At 39.6% G+C, this 22,844-nt stretch overlaps 3 protein-coding genes and 1 long non-coding RNA gene across 4 annotated transcripts in view; 2 read left to right on the top strand and 2 right to left on the bottom strand.

The window, feature by feature from the left end:
- Positions 1–2,209, bottom strand: part of LOC130185432 (uncharacterized) — a 49,233-nt gene extending 47,024 nt beyond the window's left edge. Inside the window, exon 1 of the long non-coding RNA XR_008830152.1 lies at positions 2,124–2,209. This is a non-coding gene — a long non-coding RNA (uncharacterized LOC130185432). The remainder of the gene's footprint in view (positions 1–2,123) is intronic.
- Positions 2,210–5,624: 3,415 nt separating this feature from the next.
- On the top strand, positions 5,625–9,547 carry ccdc43 (coiled-coil domain containing 43). Its single transcript, XM_056401866.1, has 5 exons — positions 5,625–5,815; positions 6,410–6,503; positions 7,269–7,404; positions 7,609–7,664; positions 8,647–9,547. Exons 1-5 carry the CDS (start codon positions 5,642–5,644, stop codon positions 8,832–8,834), a joined length of 648 nt encoding a protein of 215 aa, XP_056257841.1. The 5' UTR covers positions 5,625–5,641; the 3' UTR covers positions 8,835–9,547.
- moto (minamoto) lies at positions 9,087–16,131 on the bottom strand. The gene is made up of 8 exons (XM_056401864.1): positions 16,048–16,131; positions 15,637–15,745; positions 14,312–14,484; positions 13,933–14,037; positions 12,164–13,709; positions 11,724–11,858; positions 11,119–11,296; positions 9,087–11,041 (listed from the first exon to the last, which is right to left on the bottom strand). The coding sequence occupies exons 2-8, from the start codon at positions 15,697–15,699 to the stop codon at positions 10,851–10,853; spliced, it is 2,391 nt and encodes a 796-aa protein (XP_056257839.1). The 5' UTR covers positions 15,700–15,745; positions 16,048–16,131; the 3' UTR covers positions 9,087–10,850.
- Positions 16,132–17,580: 1,449 nt separating this feature from the next.
- fzd2 (frizzled class receptor 2) lies at positions 17,581–21,167 on the top strand. Its single transcript, XM_056401865.1, has one exon. The coding sequence runs from the start codon at positions 17,784–17,786 to the stop codon at positions 19,419–19,421; it is 1,638 nt and encodes a 545-aa protein (XP_056257840.1). The 5' UTR covers positions 17,581–17,783; the 3' UTR covers positions 19,422–21,167.
- Positions 21,168–22,844: the final 1,677 nt, after the last annotated feature.

Raw genomic sequence — 22,844 nt, 5'->3', positions numbered from 1 at the left:
CTCCTCACTGTCATAGGTCACGGAAGTTCGCCAACCTGAAAAGGATGGGCTTCGCATTTTTAAAACCTCTGGGCCACCATTTGGGGAGCCACATGCACACCAAGCGAGGGACAGGGGGAAAAAAAACACTGTCAAATGGTCTTTGTGCTTTTCAGTGACTTGGAGAAAGGAACCCTCAGAACTCGACGAGCAGTCTCTCCGGACTTCTCTGAGTTAGTGTTCCATATTCATTACCTTTTTTCCTCACTCACATGGTGGGGTTTTAATTGCCTACAATTCAGACTAAAAGGCAAGAAGAGCGGAGTGAAAGCGTCATGCCTCCTGAGAGGGAGATGTGGGAAGTCCACCACCAGCACACTCAACCTGATAGATGCATAATAAGAGCCCTCATTACACATAACCAGATTATTCCCTGAGCCATCAGCTCAAGTTAATTTTTCCCCTCCGAAGAGACTTGCAGTCGCTGGGTCCCCAACAGACTGATGAACCAGCGTGCATCACTGCTGTGTAGCCACTTAAGCTGAAGTCCAAGTAGCCCCATACAGATCATTAAACAAGTCAAACAAAACATCTTTCATTTAATGACTGGTCTCCTCTTTATCTATCAGATGTGTGGACTCAAGTCAGACTTGGGTCACTAATCTGATAATTTAAGACTGCACTAGACAAATCAACAAGGACCCATGCTTTGACTTCAACACCACTGACTCATATCTTTACTTGGGCTAAAACTTTTAAACCGAAGTAACTTGACACCATCCATGAAACAAAAGATTAACAAAACGCTATTAACAATTATGCTTACCTTTGTAGCTGTTGAGAAAGCAACAAACGGAAGCTTTGTATTTAATGACACTATAGGTGAAACTGTGTTTAAAACACACGTGTGGATTGACACGAGAGAAGTCATGTTAGTACTCATAGTGTACACTGTAAATGAAGTCAAGATGACCACAGCTGTTGTTCTCTGAAGCAGGACAGTAAGAACTTTTAACATACACCTCCAAAAGGAATAGCTCAAGATTTTGGGAAATACTATTCACGGGCTGGCAGAGAGTTAGATAGTCCACAGCCAGTAGCTGGTTAGCTAAGCTTAGCACAAAAAGTGTAAACAGGGAGAAACAATTAGCCTGGCTGTATGCAACAGTAGCATCATCCACCCAACAGCACATCTAAAGATCATTAATTAACACATTATATCTCACTTGTTGTGGAAAATTGACAATTTGCCATTTCCTATCTGTACAGGACTATTTCTTGGCTGGGAACAGTAGGAACTTTGTGGAGTCTCTGCTGGTTGCCAAGCAACTGCCCCCAGCCAAGAAAGAAATACATCAGAATATAAACCCCTGTTAAAATTCAAACTACAGTTTTTACACTTTGACTTTTGTATGAATTAAACAAATGAGATTTAATATGTTAATCAGTGAGCTTCAGAGGTGCTGGTAGGTGGATTTTGGACAGAGCCAGGATAGCTGTGTCCCCCTGGTTCCTAGTCTTTGTGCCGTGCTATCTGAGTGGTTGCTATAGCCCTATACTCACTGTACAAATATGAGGGAACTCTTCCCCACAAAGTGAATAAGTTTATTTCCCATAATGTCAGACTATTGCTTTAAGCTACAGGGGCGTAGTTCTGATACCACTAAGATCAAACGGTTTAAAGCTGACTACTAACTAACTTTTCTACCAGGAAATCAGTCCTTCAAACAATAAATGCAGTGAGGCATTCTTGGCGACCACGATTTCATAATCTTTAGTGTTGTCTTTCAAAATCAATAAGCAATCGGCATTATTTAATCATAATAACCTGACATTGATGGATAGACACCAGTAGCCCAACGTTACTTTTGTTCTTCAGATGACTGACATTAAAGGCTACTGTAATGGTAACATGGAAACTGTCTCTGAAACTGCAGAGGAAAAGTGAGTGCGATTAGGAGTGTGTGTATGTATTATTGTGTGTGTGTGTGTGTGTGTGTGTGTGTGTGTGTGTGCGCATGTGTATGTGTTGGGAGAAGCGAAAGGAAATAAAAAAGAAGTACGATGCCTTACCAATGATCAATAATGCAACATAAGATATTAAAATCCTTAGAATTATTATGTTGTGTTGTTGCTGCACTTACTGTTGATGAACTTTTTAAACAGCACCAGCAACTTGTCCCTCGTTTGGCTTCCTTCCACTCGTCATTTTTCACAGGTTAAATCACTGACACTGTGCACTCTGAAATTATGACAATTAATTATTATGAATTAATCAGAGACTTTAATAGCACAATCAATTCTGTTATAAAATATTAGATTGCTGTAACACTGCCATTCATTTGATTTCAGTCATCATTATCTCGATTGTAACAGAGTTCACTGAGATGTCGTAAGTATGAAACCAGGTCACTGCATTTCAAAGAAATCAGTTACAGCTGATTAAAAGGTTTATTTAATAGAATTAGCTAAATTTTTAACTTTCAGCTCTGCTGCAGTCGAGTTAGCATGTGATGGGGAAGCAAACTGCTGGAGAAGATGAGGAGACATGCCTGTTACACATGCTGTTTTTCATTGCTCTGCACTGCCTGGATGTTCTGGGCTCTGGTTATATTCTGTCACATTAACGTTGGGATAGAGGATATGTTGACAGAGAGAGGACACTGCACATTGAGACTGTAGGGCTTTTCTAAGGCTGGTGGCATTGGGACATGAAGACAAGTGCATATCTGTGTGTGTGTGTGTGTATGTGTGTGTGCGTGTATAGAAGTAGAGGGTTGCCTGTGGAGTGGAGCATGTGGATGCCCACCCACTCAGCCACCTCGCGGCCCTCGTCATTTCGCATCAATCCACAGCCCCTCAATATAAATAGGACAGGCATCCTAAAGCTACGCAATACTAAGAGAGGCAATGGCATTATGCATCGACCCTGGGCCCCTCAGCCTGAGATAGGACTATGCCAGCCTGTTATAATGGTAGTTTCCTTCTCACTTAATAGAGCACTATTTTGGCAGCCAGTATACATAAAAATGTATGTACCACTTCGTACTGGCTACAGTAATACAAGACAAGTGAGCACAAACAGACATGAATGAATCTGTTTTAAATTTGAAAATTTAGGGGTTTATTCCTTTTTTGTTTTTTGGTTTCCTTTGCTGTTACTGGAACTGTCACACACTGCATACAATTGTATGTCCATCAACACTGTACGCAAACATCAAGCGATGCATGCAGGCTTTAAAAAAGCATGGTTAAAATGAATTTAATTATCTAATATACAGCTGGGAAGCACATTCTGTTTGTCTTGGTCCAACTTGAAACATCAGCAGAATGCTACTAGCACAAAAGCACAAAAGTAAGAAGCTGGTGCACCAACTTATCAGTCTGGTTTCACAACTGTTTAAGGGTGTTTGATGAAAGTTAGTTTGAATGTTGCCTGCAGAAAGTACAAAGTGAGCCAAATATCTGAGCAAATGTATTTGGGCTGTAAGGAATTAAAGGTGGTGCACAAAAATAGAGAGTACAGTTCCACATGGTAGGTTCCCTGTGGCGTCACAAGCTTCACACTTCATTACTGCAAGGCCAGCAACGTGTGAAGCCATTATGTAGAAGCAGTGGCAAGGGGAGAGTGTGTGTTGGGGGTATAACTAGGGTGTGTGTGTGTGTGTGTGTGTGTGTGTGAGTAGGGAAGGGAGGGGGGAAACTAATAACCCCCATTGCACAAAGTGCTTTCTGGAAGCAGGATCAAGCTATTCACATGGAAACATTGTTTAATATATTCAAACAGCTGGGAGGTGTTGTCTGTTGTCCCTGTGTCAAATGAAGGAGGACGAACAAACAGCTGGCAGGGCATTTTCTTGCTCCACCGCTCTGCTTACAACAATACTTTAACAAACTGAGTCCGATGCACATGCATGGAGCAATTTGCAATGAATCGCATGCTAAATAAGCTCCAAACTACTGTCATGCAACTAAATCCGAGACTCATCTATATCCTCTGTCTCGATCATATGACAGGAGTAAACAAATCTGTGTCCTCTACTTCCACCCAGTGGCCAAAAGCAGAACATCACACTTGTTCATGCTATTCTTAACAGCAACACATCTGTATTTCATTGCATAGGCAAGGATGTAGTAATGCAAAAGTTAGTTGTGAATGCTACAAATAAATGTAACCTTGAGCGACTTGTCATACGCAAGTCTCAGCCTTTGAGAAGGTTGTTGCAGTGCTTCATTGGCTGTGAGGTGGAGTGTAAGGAATAGTTTACAATCAAAGTTAATCGTCAAAGAAGTCTTCCTCTTACTTAGTGGAAACAAACTGTTTTTCAGTATTTTGGTATGTTGTGATAATGAATATGTTCTGCCAAAGGCTGTTTGACTGCCAGCTGCCCACTGAATTACAAAAGAATAGCTGATTATTTTGAAATCAGCATTTCAATTAGACTAGTACTGGCAAGCCTCGTGCTCAAAGCCTACGAGTGAGTGCACAAGTACTTCTGTAAACTGTGGGACAATCGAACATTAATTTTCAATCAAGAACTTTGGGATTCATGGCAGTATCCCCGGGCACTTATGTGCCTGCCAACGCTGGGCATTTAACACTGATTGAAATTTTGGCTGGTGAAATTAATTCAACAAGCCAGGCTAGCAGTGTGACAAAAGTTGCACACTGACATTTTCATTCAAACAGACAGTTAACAAGACGTATGCTCATAGAGTACAAGCTGTAATTTATGTTATGCGTGGTACTCATGAACTTCAGCTCTCAGATTTACTCTACAGGCGGCGAAATGGGTTCCACAATTCCTTAATGTGAAACAGGCTGACATTAGAAAGGGGCAATAGGTGGCAATTTGGTTAAAAAAAGGAAAAAAGAAAAAAGAAAAGTAAGGATTATCATAAAGGCCAAGGAGGAGACATAGGGAGAAAAAATATGCAAGCAGTCTGTGAGGACATCATGGGGAGTGCAAATATTAGATGTAAGGTGGATAAAATGCTGTGGCAAGGTACACTGGACCATTTAGATGGATAACATTACACACACAATAGTTATAGTTTATATGAATTCGTTGTGTTGCACCATTTATCTTTATAGATGCACAAAGAGTCACAGTGGATTTGACAGTGAGAATAAGCTTCAAACTTTTTTGTAGAAATTGACGAAAATTCTAGAGGAAATTTAACTCAATTGAGTGACTGTCGTCCTTAATGTTTTTGAGTGAGTAAAGAGCATTGTACAAGAAAAATAAAGTGTGTGTAAAATTTACTTATAAACAGTTGTAGTGACAGTAGAAATTGATGTATCAGAAATGCTAACAATTAAGGAAAAATTGTAAGTGGACATGTCGCATGGACATACCACAAAACATGACTTACAGAAGATTTATGAGGGATGACAAAACGCCTCGTTGACTTGTTTGGTGTTGACACTTGACATCTACAAACACTTTGTTAACAGCGTCTATACATACGCTGTTCAATTTGTATCTTAGCTTATTACAAAAGTACTGTCAACATGATTTAGTTACCTGGAGTTGGACGTTACCTCGTCGTTTACACGAAAAAAGAAGAAATATTAAACACGTGCAGGCTTTTTCCACCTTTTTTCACAGGCAGCGACAAAGGACAGCCGTGTGTCACCGAAAGACCCCAAAGGTCCAAGATGGCGGCGCCCGGGACAGACGCCGGAGAGTTTGAAAGGTGGCTAAATGATCGCCTGGACGCGTTAGAAGTGGATCGTGAGGTGTATGGGGCGTATATTTTAGGGGTCTTACAAGAAGGGGAGAGTGACGAGGAGAGAGAGGATACACTTCAAGGGATTTTATCCGCATTTCTGGTGAATATCCAAAGCGGCATGCCCCGCTCAGTCTTCGAGGCTGTATGCTCATTTGTTGCTGTCTGTCTTGTCTGCCGGGTGGTACTAAGTGACAGCGCTGATGTCAGCTGTCATTTATGGAGTAAGATGTCCAGATTAGACACAGCAGTGTTTCTTCAGTTAAGGTACACACGCTGCAGCTAGTGATGTGAGCGCTTCTCCCCTCCTACGCCAAACCCCATTCAAAAATCTGGATTTTTTACGTATTAGTAGTCTTGAGTAATAAAGGAACTCACAAAGCGACGTACGACTAGTTACATTTAATGAAGGTGGTTTGACGGATTCGGTTTAGAAAATATACCCCAGAGTCCATGGTGCAATTTGTTAGAGAGGCATTTTTGCACGGCTTTCTTGAGTTTAGCTTAATGTATTGAAATGTGCTAAAATATTGGGTATCTAACCTTCTGTTCATTTAGAATAAGCTGAAAAACGCTACCTCCGTATCAGACAAACGAGACATCGGGGTCACATTACCACTGCTTACATCATGTACTGAGAATATTAAGTTGATTAACTGTTAGTTGTACTTAACTGTTGCTTGTCCTTTGTGTGCAGGATGAGGACACTGTTGAAGATGTTTGCAAACAGATCATCAAGCAGTGGACAGAGTGTTGCAGCCGATCAGCAGCCAGAAGAGATGCTGATGATGGTAACCATGTAACTTTGATTCATCTGCATTCTCAAACTCATTGGAAAGTTAGATGTTTTTCCCCAAAATACATTGTTGGTTCGAATAAAAAATTCAGCTTCTCTTAGGGGAATAAGTTATCAAGGTTGGCAGCATCTTGCAGAACAGTGCATAAAGTACTCTGCGGTTATAATGCATTGATAACAACAAAAGCAATAATGCAGTCCAAAATTGCACTAAAAGCTATATAGTCATATAAGAATTTACATACTTATTTCAGAAGGAAGTAGTCTGAAATCAAGCCAGCAGGCTCATCAGCTCATTTAAATCTTGACTAAACAGCAAAGACAGCTTGCTACTGAGTCAAGTCTTGAATACCAGATAAACATACAGGGGGATTAGCTCTTTGAGCTTTAAATTGTTTGCTTGGAGTTATGGAGGAGAGTGTGCGAGGACACATTGTCTCGGAGAGAGATTAACTTTTCCTGAAAGAAAAAAAAAAACTAAACAAAAACAGTTTCTGAGATTACAGAAAGTTTTTGTGCTCTAAGGAAGTGTTTATGCTAAAAAAGTAATTTCCACTGAGTTTGTTTTATCAGTGTTATTACTGGAAAGTGACTGTTTACTGTGGAGCCTCCAGTTTTGGATGCTTGACCTCATGGTTCCTTCTGTTAATGTACCTTCATATTGACTGAAAGAGCAGGTACTTTCATTGTGAGAGAAAGTGCTTAATGTCATAGTGGTTTATTTGCAGTTTGACTGTGTTCTGTCATTCTTTTTCTATAGCTGAGGTCCAGGCCATCGCCAGTATGATAGAAAAACAAGCTCAGATTGTGGTGAAACAGAAGGAGGTGTCAGAGGAGTCAAAGAAAAGGAAAGAAGCCCTCCTCGCTCAATACGCCAACATAACAGATGAAGAGGAATATCCTTGATTGTGCTATTTGTAAGGACAGGGAGGCCAGTCACACTTGGTAGAGCTAAACATCCAATTACCAATGTTTCATTGACTGTGCAGCAAGAATGTTCAGTAACTATTTAAGGAAAAAAAGAAAGCAAATATTTTATGTTTTCTCATCCAGTGAATGTTCCCATCACAAACATTCAGTTATTTCCTTGACAAAAGCACTGAAGCTGAAGAAGAGGAGCCAACAAGTGGAAATATCCTCCCAGGGAATGATAAGTGTATCCTTTCTGAAGCTGTTTATGATCAGAGACAGTTTAAAATCACTTGGAGTTCAGTGTTACTCGTTGCAATATGAATTGATAGTGCAATAGTTGCATAATCCTGACTACACGACATACTTCCAGTCATTTACACCTCCCTGGTGGTAATACACTACTGGTCAGAAGTTTTAGAACGCTCCCATTTTTTTCCAGTTTTTATGGGAATTTAAGCAGTTCAAGTCCAGTGGTATACTGCTCAGAGAAAAAAAGTTTAGGTCACCAAAAACTTAAACAGTCATGTAAATTTAATAGAAAACAGGCCTTTTTCAGGGTTTTTTGAGGGAAGATATTTAGAATAATGTTAATGTTAGTTAATGCAAACAATTCCTACACATGCCCCAACTTTTGTTGATTACTTAAAAACCCTCTGTCTGTACAAATGCAGTGTTGAAACAAACTGTTACTAAACCCTCTGATGCATTATTAGGACAATACTGTGGAAGGAAGTAGTACTGTATACTGCTGTCAGAATGGTAAGAAAAAGACAAGTAACAAAGGATACAGCAGGATAATGCCCCAAAATAGACTACTACTACTAGACGGTGGGTTCATGTGACAGGAGACCAGCACAGTCCCATGGAGCTGGTTTGAGATGAACTGGACAGAAGGTGAAAGTAAAGCACCCTGACACACATTCATGGGAGCTTCTGCAAGTGTTAGGACAAACTTTTTCAAGCATATTACATATTATATTTTATTATATTGTTACAGAAAGAATGTCACAAGTATGTTCGGCTAATGAATTTGTCAAAAATGTAGATTATATTTATCAATATAATAGGATTCCATGATTACCTTTTTTAATTTACACTGAGAAATTACACTATGTACATTTCAGCAACAACTGGAAAAATTGAGGTGTTCTAAAGCTTTTCACCACTAGAGTATGTAGTAAAAATACATTTGCTTTTATCCAGCTGTCCTTTACTCAAAGTGTCAGCCCTGTTTAAGAACACCAACGTGGAGGAGGTGCTGAACAGACAAAAGCAAAAGCGCGACCAGGCTCGCGAAGACGCTCAGAAGAAGAAGGAAACGGACAAGATGCAGCGGGAGAAGGACAAACTCGCCAAACAAGACAGAAAAGAGAAGGAGAAGAAGAGGACACAAAAAGGTGAACGCAAAAGATAAAACCGAGGGAAAGGACACTTTGTATAGGCAAAGGTTTTGTTACCACACAAACACAAAAAAAAAAAACAAGTCATTGCCTCCTTTTAGCTCAAACCTCATTGGCACCTTCAGTATGTGAATGACTTCATCAGACCCTCCTTGTTAATTACTTTCTGTGTAAAGAGCAATGTGCTGGATGTTGTGCAGATCTGGATACTGATATGGGAAGTATGTGGTCTAAGAATAAAGTTGCAGATCTTTATATGATGATGATTGCAATAGTCAAGTCTTGTTGATGACAAAAAAAAAAGTACTTATTTAAGTCTCTGCCAATATGATGTCGTTCCAGTGACTGTGAAACATGCTTCAGCTAAGCTTTGACAGTTACCACTGATATGAACAAAGTATTCACCTAAAACATAAATTGGATCAATTGTGGTAAAAATGGAGACACACTTAAAAAGTAACTCAATCCAGTTTCTGCTATTATCTTCTGTGCCGATATCTTGCAAATACCTTTAATTTCTACACAAGTAAAGGCAATTTTCATGTCAAATGTTTTTACTTAATTTTCATTGCTTTAGGTTTCAGTTTTACAGTCTATGCATTTTGTGTGAGCTCAAGAACAAAGGACCGGTTGCTAAATTATACCTCAAATATATCATGTACCATGATTTGAATGTTTATAATGAGGTTCATCATCTTTTTAAAGTAATAAAAAACACTTTCAGCCATTTGATTTGCTTTATTTTTAGTTTTTCAGTTTACATGGCAAGAAACAAGGAAAAAAACAAACATGAACATTAAAATTACAGGGAATAGAACGACCCTGTTCATAGTCACAAAGCATAGTCAGAGGAGTGTTGATACAGAATAAGTCTACAGACTAATGCCTGTGGCTTGACTTGCTTTGTAATGGATACAAGCTTTGGTCCCTAGTGGACAAACAGTTATATTTCAATGAAGAATTAAAGATATTTGATAATACTAAATGAAAATAATCTGATGGAAAGTGTGATTAATACATTTAAAACAGAACTTTTAAAGTTTCAGTATCTTTTTTTATAGTTCAAACTTTTGACTAAATAGCAGATAAATAAAGGTTTTCTGATTATTACAGAGATGAATTATTAGAAGACAAATTAAAGTTTCAGAAACTAACTGAAACATTTCAGAAAACATTGTAAAAGTTATCACATGCATTTTAAACAACTGATATAGAGCAAGTCTTCAAAGACTAAACTTTGAAGACTTGGATAACCTGTATCCAGAGAATTTTGAACTCAGCTATGTTACATATCACTGATAAGAATCTTATTTAATACTAAATGTTTTTGAAGAATGTGATTAATACATTTACATTTAAAACACTGAACTTTTTCTTCAGAAGTTTCAGTACCTTCACAGTTCAAACTTCACCAAATTGCATATGAATAGAACTTTTTCTGATTAAAGCATGTTAAAGTTACATAAGACAACCTGAAAATGCTGAAATGAATTGGAACATTTCAGAAAAGATTTTAATATTTAGCATGTTAATTTTAAACTACTGCCCTTATGATTCAATTATTGCTTGGGAATACCCAGAACTGAGGTTCCATTACATTTCAATAAATAAGTAAAACAATGAAGAATTCACTGAAATCCTCCACATAAATAGTGTCTTTAAATACAACGGTGATGGAGCAAGATTCACATGAATTTGGAACTGACACTAATTAAATGATAAATGAAGTTAACATGCAGCAGCATAAATGACGATGACATGCAATTCCTACTTGACCAAAGTTAGCAACCTGAAGGTCCTTGGTGCCAAAAAGCACAGCCATCATCAAACTTCAAATCTCATTCATCTCATATTTTGAGGTGATTGATGTGTTGCAGGTAAAATGTCACTATAGACTGTCAGGCGAGTAATACTATAAAAACATTTGTTTTTATTTCATCCTGTTGTCTATGGGAAACTTGGGAAATTGGGAATTCTGATGTGGATTTAATTGAATCAAGGCCTTTAACTCATGTTTGTTGCCTGTTGAATCATAACTTAAAAGAGTATCCCTCAATTGGAGAGGAGTACCCCTCTCTACGTGTGGCCTCCTTGTCAACGTAGTGATCCTGCCTTTTGACAGGTTTTGGCAGTGTCATCTGGAGAGCACACCACATGGCTGTGCAGAGCTTCCTCGTGGTAGCAGCTAGGTCCTTCAGTGCGACGACCAGTAGCAGGATGTCTATGAAACCGGAGCAAATTAGGACTGGCTGCATATCAGAGAGATGAATGTATGTGTAACAATGCAATATGAGTTACCTCTGTCCTCTGTGAAATGAGCTCTCTGCTGCTGGTGTTTGGACATGTTGGCTATCTCCTCCTTGCGTCTCGCCTGGGTGATGCGAATAGCCATATGATGCCTGTTTAGTGCTGTGTGGATGTTGATATGGAGAGGAATGTTGCACAGACACTCCATCCTATCCAGAAGGCTTGCCACCTACAGCACACCAACATAATCAAATATTACATGATTGATGAATATCAGCAGATTCACTGATATTCAAAATCAAAGGTGATAAACGTTATCACATTTAAAATAATAAATCTTTGGATAAAATATTTTGCCTTTTAACTCAAGTCACAAAATGTACAGCCAAAAACTCAAATACAAAACTGGACAACAATTGTTAATATATCACCAAAACATTCCAAAAGATTATTTTCTCTAAACAAGGTCCAAACTAAGGAAAACTAAAGCAAGTTTCATAGGGTTGCATGGTAAGAGGGACAGCATTTCCCTGTGGTTCTCTGGATAAAAATGTAAGTGTACCAAATGAAGCTGCACACCTTCAGAACTTAAGAGTGGCCGTGACAAAACTCACCTGCAGATGTCAGTATGGAAGCAATGTATTAAAGGGTCTCACCTTTGCCTGCTCTCTGTTCTGTTTGACAATGAGGTGGTCAATTCTCGTGGGGTTTGGTGGAGTTTTGGGTAGAGTAGTGTTGGTCACTGCTGCAGTCCGTTTCCCATGAAATGTCTTGGTGAGGATCGCCTCTATCTAAATTAGAAAACAAGTGAGAACATGACAACCTAACACTGCAGTGCTGATTTGAACATAAATGTGGCAAAAGCGATATATTTTTTAGTGAAACTGTATAGTGCACACTGACATGCACTAAAAATAAAAGACCTTAATGTGATCTGATGTTTGACTAAATTAGGTTGGCTAAATTGCTCCATGTTAAGAACGTAATGTTTTGATAAAAAATGACTAAATAAAACAAACTCGGCTGTGATACCAATCTTCAAAAACACCCCTGGACATTTTCTAACTAGACACAAAATCACATTTTGAAAGCATACCCTCTTTCTCTCCTTCTCCAAACACCTCCACTGCTCATAACACTCGTCCAGGTAGAAGTAAAGCTGGATCATGGGTCCTCCTTGATTCATCACCATTGAAGTTATCATAGCTGAGGCCATGCCATGATAAGTGCTCTCTCCTCCGCGGGTCATCATGTCACTGACATAGGACTTGAAAGCTGCAGACTCACTGCCTGACATATCACACACATCCATGCCAGGAGCAACACTTCCATAGGGGAGCATGGATCTGGAGCTGAAGTAAGAGTTAATGGGAATGCTGGGACGTCCTCTAAAATCACTTACAGGATATGTGAGAGGCATGCCTTGCTGTGTATTCCCTGCACTGATGATGCTGATTTCTCCATCAAATCTCTGAGACTGCATGCCTCCCTGAAGGTCATAGTATGGGTTTTGTGAGAAAACCTGTTTCTTATCTCCATCTCTCATGCGAGTGTGGGTTAGGGGTCTGGTAGAGAAACCTTCTCCCAGAATGCCAGACATTTGCACCATCTTCTTTTCTTTCTGCATCTGTGGCTTGTTCTGCATCTGACCCTGCTGGCTGTGATGCTTTGAATACTGGTTCATGCTCATGTTAATGTTCTCTCTTTGCATGCTCATCTTGTTTTGGTATTGGTTTGGGAGTTTCACAGATGCAGAGAATGGCTCTGGTTGTTGGAAGTACTCTGTGTTTTGAGAACTGAAACCAGGTAGATCTTGAAGGGCATCGTGTTTAAATGTTTTTTTCCTGACTCCTCCATTTCTTTCTCTCTGCACTATCCCATATTCTCCCAACAGCTGTTTTTGTGTCTGTATTGCAGGGGTACTTTGTGTTGACACTGCAGGACTGGTGATTTTCCATTGCTCAACCATGCCGTCTTCATGGAGCATGCCAAATGTCTGCTTGTGCATGTTTGGAAAGTCTCTACGACAAAGGCTATCATGCTCACCAGCCATGAACGACTGAAAACTGCTGACCAGTTGGTTAATGTCTTGTGGCACATACTGCTCATTACTAATGGACTTGGCACTGCTCTGGATGTAGTGGTCTTCATTGTAAGGATCAAAGCAGGGGTTGTTGATTTCGTTTTGAGGTCTTAAAACATCACTGAGGTCAGGGAAATTATTCACAGGCCGATTAGTTCCTCTGTCTTTATCAGCTGACGTGTTGTCATATTTGCTTTGTTGTATCTGTATATGTGGGTATGCGTTTACTGTGTTCTGTGTGTGTGGGTATGCGTTTACTGTGTTGTGCATCGGTAGGCCTGGTGGAAGTTTCTGAGGACGGAGGGTGTAGCTGTCCTTGTCTCCATTAGACAAATTTAAAAGCCACTGTTGATTGGTAGCAAGGCAATTGGACTGTTGACAAAACTCTTCAACATCTTTGTCCATTGACTGTCCCTGTGCTTTGTTGAAAGCCTCACGGGATACATAGTTTGGAGAAAAGGTAGGGTTATGTTGTGTTTTAGCCTCTGATTGAAAATACTGTAGCAGTTCCTCTCTCAATGTCTTAGGAGACCAGACAGGATTACATGTAGGTAGGCCCCTAAAAGAAGAATTCAGGATTTCTTTTAATGTTTGTATTTATATTACTGATACAACATAAATGAAATAAATCAATTTTTGAAAAATGAAGATAAAAAATACAATTATCATATACTTAATATCACATATTTCCAACTCTGCCATGCCATAAATTATTTAATACATACCGTACTCTAAATTATATACCTTACCCTAGAAGGTGAAAATTTTAAACATTGACATACCCTTCACTGTAGTAGCTGCCCTGTGAATCTGCTTCATCCAAAATACTTGACACTAGACCCTGCAGATCAGTCTCTACATCATAATCAGTATTATCAGTAGGATTCCTTCAAGAAAAGAAAACATGTCAGAATTACGCTATGATTTTCCATTTTTCTTTGAAAACATTAATTTAACTGTATGACTGCCAACTTTATTTTTTTTTCTTCCATAATAACACTAGCACACAGTATATTAAACTATCTCTCAATAACAGAATAAAATCCAAAACATACTGGACAGAACAGGAGTGTGATTCCCCAACAGTATTGAAGTACATTTAGTATAGTGCACAAGTGAATACTACACACTTATCCTGAATATATATATTAAATTGAATACCTGCTTTTAATGCTGCTCTGGACACAATTGATAAGTTCATAGGGATCATCATGAGCATTGTGAGACCAAGGCATGTAGGATACTGTGTCCTGTTCCTGCAGTGAGACACTAGGGATGGAAAAGAAGGGCAATGTCGCGTTTCCGTTGTTTCCACCACCTACATTTACACTGGCCTGAAAGAGAGAATCAAAAGTTCAAATCAAACTGAAGCTCACCTGACAAAAAATGACTACTGTTTTTCTTCCCATCAAGGCAGATTGATGCTAATTACAAAACTTGTTGAAACTGTTGTAGCTGCCACAGAGACTTCAAACTATTTAAGAATACTGCTGAGACAGAATGTAAAAAGACAAATGAGAAAATTAAAGATTAGTGATTAGTTAGTTCATTAATTGATTAGTCAGTTGGTAGATAATGAATCAGCAACTATTTTGATAATGACATTCAATTCAAATATAAGGACTTACAGCTTTTTTCTGTTCAATTTCGTTTCAAATAGGGTGAGAAATTGGGTTATAAAACAAGCAACTTTGGAAGACATCACCATGGGAGTTACGAAAAAAGTGATTTTCATTCATTTAACATACCATATGATGGTAGGTTAATCAATTATGAAATAATTGTTTCTTCCAGCTTCAGACGAAATAATAATAATAATAATAAATAATAATCCATAACTACATTTCTGCTATGACTTGGGATAAAAATATGTCAAAAAAGGTCATACAGCCTAGTAAACACAGGGCTAACCTAAATGATAGATAAATCATTAGTTTTTCACCATTAATTGATGTACACAGTATGCAATTGAATTCCTCTACTGTCAAACTGGTCAAAGAATGCCAAAAAAGCAGAAGGGACTATAAGTCCTAAAATTATTTATTATATAAACAAAAGTTTATTTACATTCATATCTCATTTTTGTCAGTTCTTCCCCCACATTTTCCCAGTATCTAACAAATATTTCTAGTCTAAATCTAATTTTGAGTAACTTTAAGAGCACCAAGATGTAGCTGTAGTGACAGTTTGCTATAGGTCTGATTGTACTAACACTCAATCTCACGTGTAGTTTAGAAATCTATAATGGCTCCTGACTGCCAGCAATTACATACACAAAAATGTAAAACTAGTGTTAATGTTTATGACTGACAAAAACTACTACTTTTTTGCTGGAACTGAATTCAATGATCTTTATGACTTTTCAGGACCTGAAAATACCCTACAATTGCCTTACCATAATCTACTAACGCAGGTAATTGCCACAAATATGTCATGTCCTGTAAAAAATATATATATAAAAGTTACGACCCAAAAATATAGCTTACCTGACGCTGGTATGTCGGAAAGAGTGAATTTGCGAATGTGCTCTGATGCCCCTCAAATGCCATTCTGAACTCCCTTGAACTTGAACTGATTCTTTACTCCATTTCTGGCCTTGCAACAAAAAAAAGTACTCGTTGTTAATAGTTGATATAATCTTATATAACAAATATGACCGAGGTATGGAATCGTAGAAGTTATTAGCTGACTGCTTTTTCAAAGAAAGCAAATCAACTAGCTCGCCAATTTAGCCGTTAGTGGATTAAGCTAGCAAGTTGTCTAAGCTAACTTGGCTAATTACGGGTTAACTTTAGCTCCTGTTAAAACTCATTCCCTGCCAATCATATTTGGCTAACTCCGCAAACAACGCAAGTTATCTGAATCAAATTTACCCGTTAAAAACGAGACTAGCCTACCTGCTTTTAGTAAAGTAACGGGAACTTATGGAGTTCAACAGTTTTCTTGTCAGTCAGTACATTATCCTCAAGTGCTCTTATGCCCCCCTCCCCCCTTACTCGATCCCAGACAAGTCTCATACACCCCTCGCGACCTGATCGCACATTGGCTGAGCCTGAGGATTCTGATTTTTGGTCCAATTAACGTTAAGCAGATGATTCAGCGCATAGCAACACCTGGTGTCACAGTCCATGGTGTGACAGCATTATGGTACAGATACTGCTGGAGTTTATCCATTTTAGTATAGATAAAATAAATTAATATATACATTAAATACCATATTAACCAAAACAAAACGTATTATTATTATTATTATTATTATTATTATTGTTGTTGTTGTTGTTGTTGTTATTGTTATTGTCATTGTTATTATTATTATTTATCAACATACATCCTCTGGCAATACACATAAATCCTGTTTTTGCCAAGTGGCTGTTGTCCGGAGACCAAACTTTTTGATAGATAGATTCCCATAGATTATTGTTGATCCCTTCATGAATTGTTAATAACATATCTAACTGCAGACTTGATCGCTTAGAGGGGTCTTTCTAATTAATTTAATTGCTAGCAAAGTGTCATGCTGGAAGAGGATTTTATTATTATTATTATTATTATTATCATCATTATTATTATTATTATCATCATCATCATACTTTACTTTTTATTTTGTCATGTAATTTTTATTCACAAAATTGACTTTCCACGGCACTGTAAAATGATTGCATTATTTGCAGGATATTTATATTTGTTCGTTTATTTATTCAATTCAGTTTAATTGAAACAGATTAAGTTCAAAACAAAGGGATTCCAGTTCAATTGAATCCAGTTAATCCAGTTATGCGTACATTTTCTTGAATTACTTAGTATCTTTTATCAGACATGTTTACATAGAGACTGATTCATTGACATAAAAGTCATAAGACATAAAAGTACATTAGTTGGCAATGGCATAGTCTGCCTCCTTCCATGGCCATATTAGTTCAAACAGAGAACTTGAAAGTCTGGTTGGGCCACGCAATCCAGCTGTGGAGTCAAGTTTTACTATTTACGACTATTAGCAAAAATACTACCAGTAAACAAGCGACTTTACCTTCAAAATAAAAGCATACATTTTGTCTGAGTGCTGGTGTATACAAAACATCATGAGCATTAGTATTGTTGCCGTTATTATTAATAGTATTTTTTTTACTATTATTATTATTATTATTATTATTATTATTATTATGATTGTCGTTATTAACTGTCGAATTTAATTTCTTATAATATTTTTTAAGTTAACATAAGTTTTTATTTTGGTAGCCTTCAAAAACCCTTTGCCTATTGGTCAGACATTCGATGAAAACATTAATATAAAGTATTTCATGTATCGAATATTTAGTGCTATGCTCGTACCTTGGCATAACAATCTACAAAGAACTCATATTCAGCTATTAGGATTTTATATTGAAAGTCATTACCGGATGTCGTATTCCTTACTATGGTTGCCTTGACCGTGTTGAGGGACGGAGTTGTGGAAAAGAAAAAAGTCAGCCAGCAACGTTCAAAGCAGAGACCAAGCAGAAAGATCAAGACCATCAGACTTTTCCCCTGTAGGAAGTTACTCCTGCTAAAGAACTACTCGCAGAACTGATGGTATACACTAAACAAATTTACAGCAAGTTAATCGGGATAAAGTTCGTGTCTTAAAATTGGGAAGATGACTTTTTGCAAGACCTGGTGTGTTGCACTCCTGCTGCCTCTGCTGATATCAGCCCAGTATCAGGGGGACAACGGAATAGTCGTTCCGGACCATGGATTTTGTCAGCCGATTACAATACCTTTGTGCACGGACATAGCCTACAACCAAACCATCATGCCCAATTTAGTCGGTCATTACAATCAGGAGGACGCGGGGCTCGAGGTGCACCAGTTTTACCCCCTTGTAAAGGTACAGTGCTCGCCGGAGTTGAAATTCTTCCTTTGCTCCATGTATGCGCCTGTATGCACAGTTTTGGAGAAGGCCATTCCTCCTTGTAGGTCAATCTGCGAGAGAGCCAAGCAGGGCTGCGAGGCTCTCATGAACAAGTTTGGCTTTCAGTGGCCTGACCGGCTGCGCTGTGAGAACTTCCCCGTGCTGGGAGACGGGCAAATCTGTGTGGGCCAAAACGATTCCTCCGCCGCCACCGTCCCACCCATCATGCCTGTGCCAGGGACCCAGGACATCTCAGTGGTCCCCCCGTATGAGAGGCCTTTCCGATGCCCATCTGTTCTCAAAGTGCCCCCATATTTGAATTATAAGTTTTTAGAAGAGAAGGATTGTGCAGCTCCCTGTGAGCCATCAAGAAGCGGTGGGTACATGTTTTTTAGTGACAAAGAGATTCATTTCTCCCGCATATGGATCCTGGTCTGGTCTGTGCTTTGTTGTGCATCCACCTTATTCACAGTAACCACCTATTTAGTTGATATGCAGCGCTTCAGATACCCTGAGCGACCTATCATCTTCCTGTCTGGTTGCTACACTATGGTCTCCATAGCCTACATAGCTGGCTACTTCCTGGGGGACAAGGTAGTGTGCAATGACAGCTTTAGCCCTGATGGCTATAAAACCATCGTCCAAGGCACCAAAAAGGAAGGCTGCACCATCCTCTTCATGATGCTCTATTTCTTCAGCATGGCCAGTTCCATCTGGTGGGTCATCCTGTCCCTCACCTGGTTCCTGGCAGCAGGTATGAAGTGGGGTCACGAGGCTATTGAGGCCAACTCTCAGTATTTTCACCTGGCAGCCTGGGCAGTTCCAGCTGTCAAGACCATCAGCATCCTGGCCATCGGGCAGATTGAAGGTGATGTGCTCAGCGGCGTATGCTTCGTCAGCCTCAGCAACCTGGACCCTCTGCGGGGCTTCGTGTTAGCCCCTCTCTTCATTTATCTCTTCATCGGGACCTCTTTCTTACTGGCTGGCTTTGTGTCACTGTTCAGAATCCGCACCATCATGAAACACGACGGCACCAAGACAGAGAAGCTGGAGCGGCTCATGGTGCGGATCGGGGTGTTCAGCGTGCTCTACACCGTCCCTGCCACCATTGTTATTGCCTGCTTCTTCTATGAGCAGGCCTTCCGCCCCCACTGGGAGCGCAGCTGGGTCAACCATAACTGCAGGGGCCTGGCCATCCCTTGCCCTCTGCAGACCGGGCCCCGCATGACCCCAGACTTCACTGTCTACATGATCAAATACCTGATGACACTGATAGTAGGCATCACCTCTGGTTTCTGGATCTGGTCTGGGAAGACTCTGCACTCCTGGCATAAGTTCTACACAAGGCTGACAAATGGCAAACATGGAGAGACCACTGTGTAGATTAAAGGGACTATATCTATATGTTGCCCGGACTCACTTGTGTGTTATTACCTGTTTCTCATATGATAGGTAAGTAGCACACTGAGTAGCCATTAGTTCTTACAGCATTTGTATTCTCAGCTTAATAACCACACATGCATGCCAAACTGAGGGTTCGGGTTTGACAAAAGGACAAGCTGGATAAACAAGGACTGAACCTCACTGTCTGAACAAATAACAAGCATGGCTATGGATGCCATGTGCTGAAATACTCACCTCCCCCCTCTCTGGCTCTTTTCTTAAAGCCACCATAAATGCAAGGGGAGTGATGATCCACCACGGAGAGCGGGGAAATGAGCTGTGGAAGAATGACTGTTTATTCTCATCCCTGAGCATTTCATGTGATTTAATGAAACTGTAAATAGTATTTGTAAAAACACGAAATTATATATTTGTATTTAAAGAAAGTAAATACTTTTCCTGATCTGCCAGTGTACCTGCTTTACTTTTGCACTGTAAAAATGCCACATAGTGTAGATGTAGACATGCTCCTTTTTCTTTATTAATCGCTGGTTAGAAATCATGTTTTTTTTATTTTTATGGATTAAAAGAATGTCTACATTTCAGTCTGTTGGATGATATCCAAAAAGCTCTTTGGTTTAGCCCATTGTATTTTCACTCCTCTTTAACCAAAAACATGTGCTGGGTCTCAGATATCATCAAATAACTATATCAAATGCTTCATTTTGAATTCCTAGTTAAAAAGGAAAAACAGCATTTAATGTTTTTCTTTCATTTTTTTTGCCCTTCCATATGTTCAGTATTCTTCAATGATTAAATACCATCTTGATAACGAGTTATTTTCTTGGATAAAAGTACAGCCATGTTGTTTTCTCAAGGAGCTGAGGGTTGTGTCACACCTGAACATCTGTTGCCTCAGACTGGCAGGCGACAGTAAAAGAGATTATTGGAATTCTTAATGGAAATTAGCTTCTTACACAAGACAGTGGTCCTCTGGGAAATGCAAGGAACGAGTTTATAGTGAGATTGTTGACTGAACTTATCACCCACCCTATCAGTATATTCTGAAATATTTGGCATCGACGTGTTTTGTGTCTGAGAAACAGGTGCCAACCTGTAAGAATGTGGTGGAGGACTTCCTCACACGTGTACACGAACATCGCCTTCAAGTGCTAAACAAAACAGGAGACCTTTTTCTGCCTGTTGTTAGAGGGGGCTCGGTTAAGTCAACAAGGAATCATCTGGCAAGAGAGAAGTCTGTGCTGTTGCATAGGTGTGAAAATGTTCCTGCCTGCCCGTTTGGTGAAGGGAAAACAAGGGTGTTCAGATTTGCTGTAGTGTTACTTCTCTGGAGCCACTCTGCTCTGTGCCAAGCTGGAATCCCCCAAGCCATCCACGGCTGAAACTGAACCTTGTCTGCGGTGATGTCATGAAGTAGATGGGTGTGTTGGAGAAAGTTGATCCTCTTGCCTCAGAGAAGAGGCTCTGGGCATTTGAGAATTGCACGCACATACAGTATTGTGTGTGTATTCATATTGTTACTGCAAAAGTTTAGAGGGGCAAATAAGGTTGCACATAATCCATATATTAGACTGTTCCTCTATAAGCTACAGTATAATTAGTGACATGAGCTTTAGCAGAGCGGTGGACCTCTCATAAATGTCTTGACCTGTTGGACAAGTTGATGTTTGTCTTTCCTGTATCCTTATCTGGGGTTAAATAAAGATGGCTTGTAATAACAGACAAGTAAGACTGATTAAAGGAAGGAGCAAATACTCTGAGGGCGGAAAAACCATAAATCTACCTGTGCTTCTTCTATTCTGCCATCTTACACCCCCTCTGCCCTCACCCTCCCTCCCTCTCTGCGCTCAGATGAATGGGGGGAATGCGAGTGAGTCAGTGGAGCGGTGCTGGGCCTTTGCTTAGTGACAGACAGTCTCCTGTGTGCTGCTCACTTCAAAGCGCTGCTGAAACCTGACTAGCTCCTTGTAAACAGTGCCGTCTGGCCCGAAGGCCCACTTCCTGCGCTTAACTCAACTTAATGGCTGGCTTGTTTGGCTTTGCACTGAAGCAGAGAAACGAATGAAGAGTGAGAGAATGAAGAGAAGCGGCATGTGGGTGGGGTGCTGGTGGTAAAGAGAGTGAGATTGTTTTAGGGTTTTTTTTTTTTTTGGGGTGGAGGGGTTTGGAGAGCATGATGGAAAATTCAGTGTTATTTGGTTGCCTTTGTCTTTCTCCAGGGGAAAACAACAAAGAAAAGAAGAAAAGGAGGATCCAAATGAGGAGAGACGTGACTGTGATTTTGCGAATATTTGAAGTAAAACTTTGGATCTCAAACCGTCAGAACTAAATGGAGTCAGATGCTCCGCATTTAAGTCATGCCAGGAAAAAAAAAAAAAAAAAAAAAAGCTTTTCACAAAGTAATTTTCTCTGAGTAAATCTTGATGTACATGTTGCATGACCCATCTGGGGAATTTTTACACGGACTTTACCTGCCATGCAGATTTGGAAATGTAAGACATGCAGGTTTATAATTAAACAAACCTACTGTACAGAACTGTTAGAGGTGGTATCTATCTAGACTAGATTCCTTTCCTCTTTACTGCTGGTGCCCAGTTTTTCAGTGGCAGCCGTCTTCCATGTTGTTGATCTCAGATCTTTAATCTTGCATGCAGCCGTTTCCTGCTTGCTCGAGGGCAAGAAGGGACAAGCCGAGGATCGGGGGTAAGACAGGAAGAATGCTCTCTGAGCTGATATTATGATGTTGCTCTTATTGGAAGAAGGCCTTGGCATGTCAGAAAAGGATCACGTTGTTCGTCAGAAGCACCAGTGTTCTCCGTGTTACTGTGGAGCCATTGTTCAAGTTTGTGCCAATGTAGCATGAACTATTTCTTTTTCTTTTACTGTATGAGAATTAGACAGTATCAGGCCTATGAAGGGCTTTAATGGACAATGGGGGAGAGAAAAGAAAAAAAAAACTACTCAGACATGTAGTAAGCCTGTTTCTAATCAAATCTTGGCACAAACTCAAGAAGAACTCATGCTCTGAAGGCTAACGCTGGATTAGTTGCAGTCATACATTATCCTTAACCATAGGAGAGCTGCTGAGACTTTCCAGAGCACACACTACATCTATCTGTCTTGCTCTGCCTTGAAAAAGTCTACAGGAAGTGCAATATGTTCTCTCTCCTCCTATCATCGCTTTCAGAGGTGGCCGCTGTGAGTGGGATGGAGCGTAACAAGTTGGCAGGAGACTGAAGGTTTAAATGTACATTTCAGTTTCTGACTTTGATTCAGGGCATACAGCCATAAATACTGGGCCTGACAGTCACCATCAGGAGGTGTCCTGCTTTTCTCCATTTATTTTGTGTCCACTAAAATATCTTTCTTTTGACTGGTTAACATGGTGCATATTCATTTATG

This window comes from Seriola aureovittata, chromosome 17, assembly GCF_021018895.1.
Source record: "Seriola aureovittata isolate HTS-2021-v1 ecotype China chromosome 17, ASM2101889v1, whole genome shotgun sequence".
Lineage (NCBI taxonomy): Eukaryota > Metazoa > Chordata > Actinopteri > Carangiformes > Carangidae > Seriola > Seriola aureovittata.
Note: the sequence above shows the minus strand (reverse complement) of the source record. Positions and strands in the feature narration are given on the sequence as shown.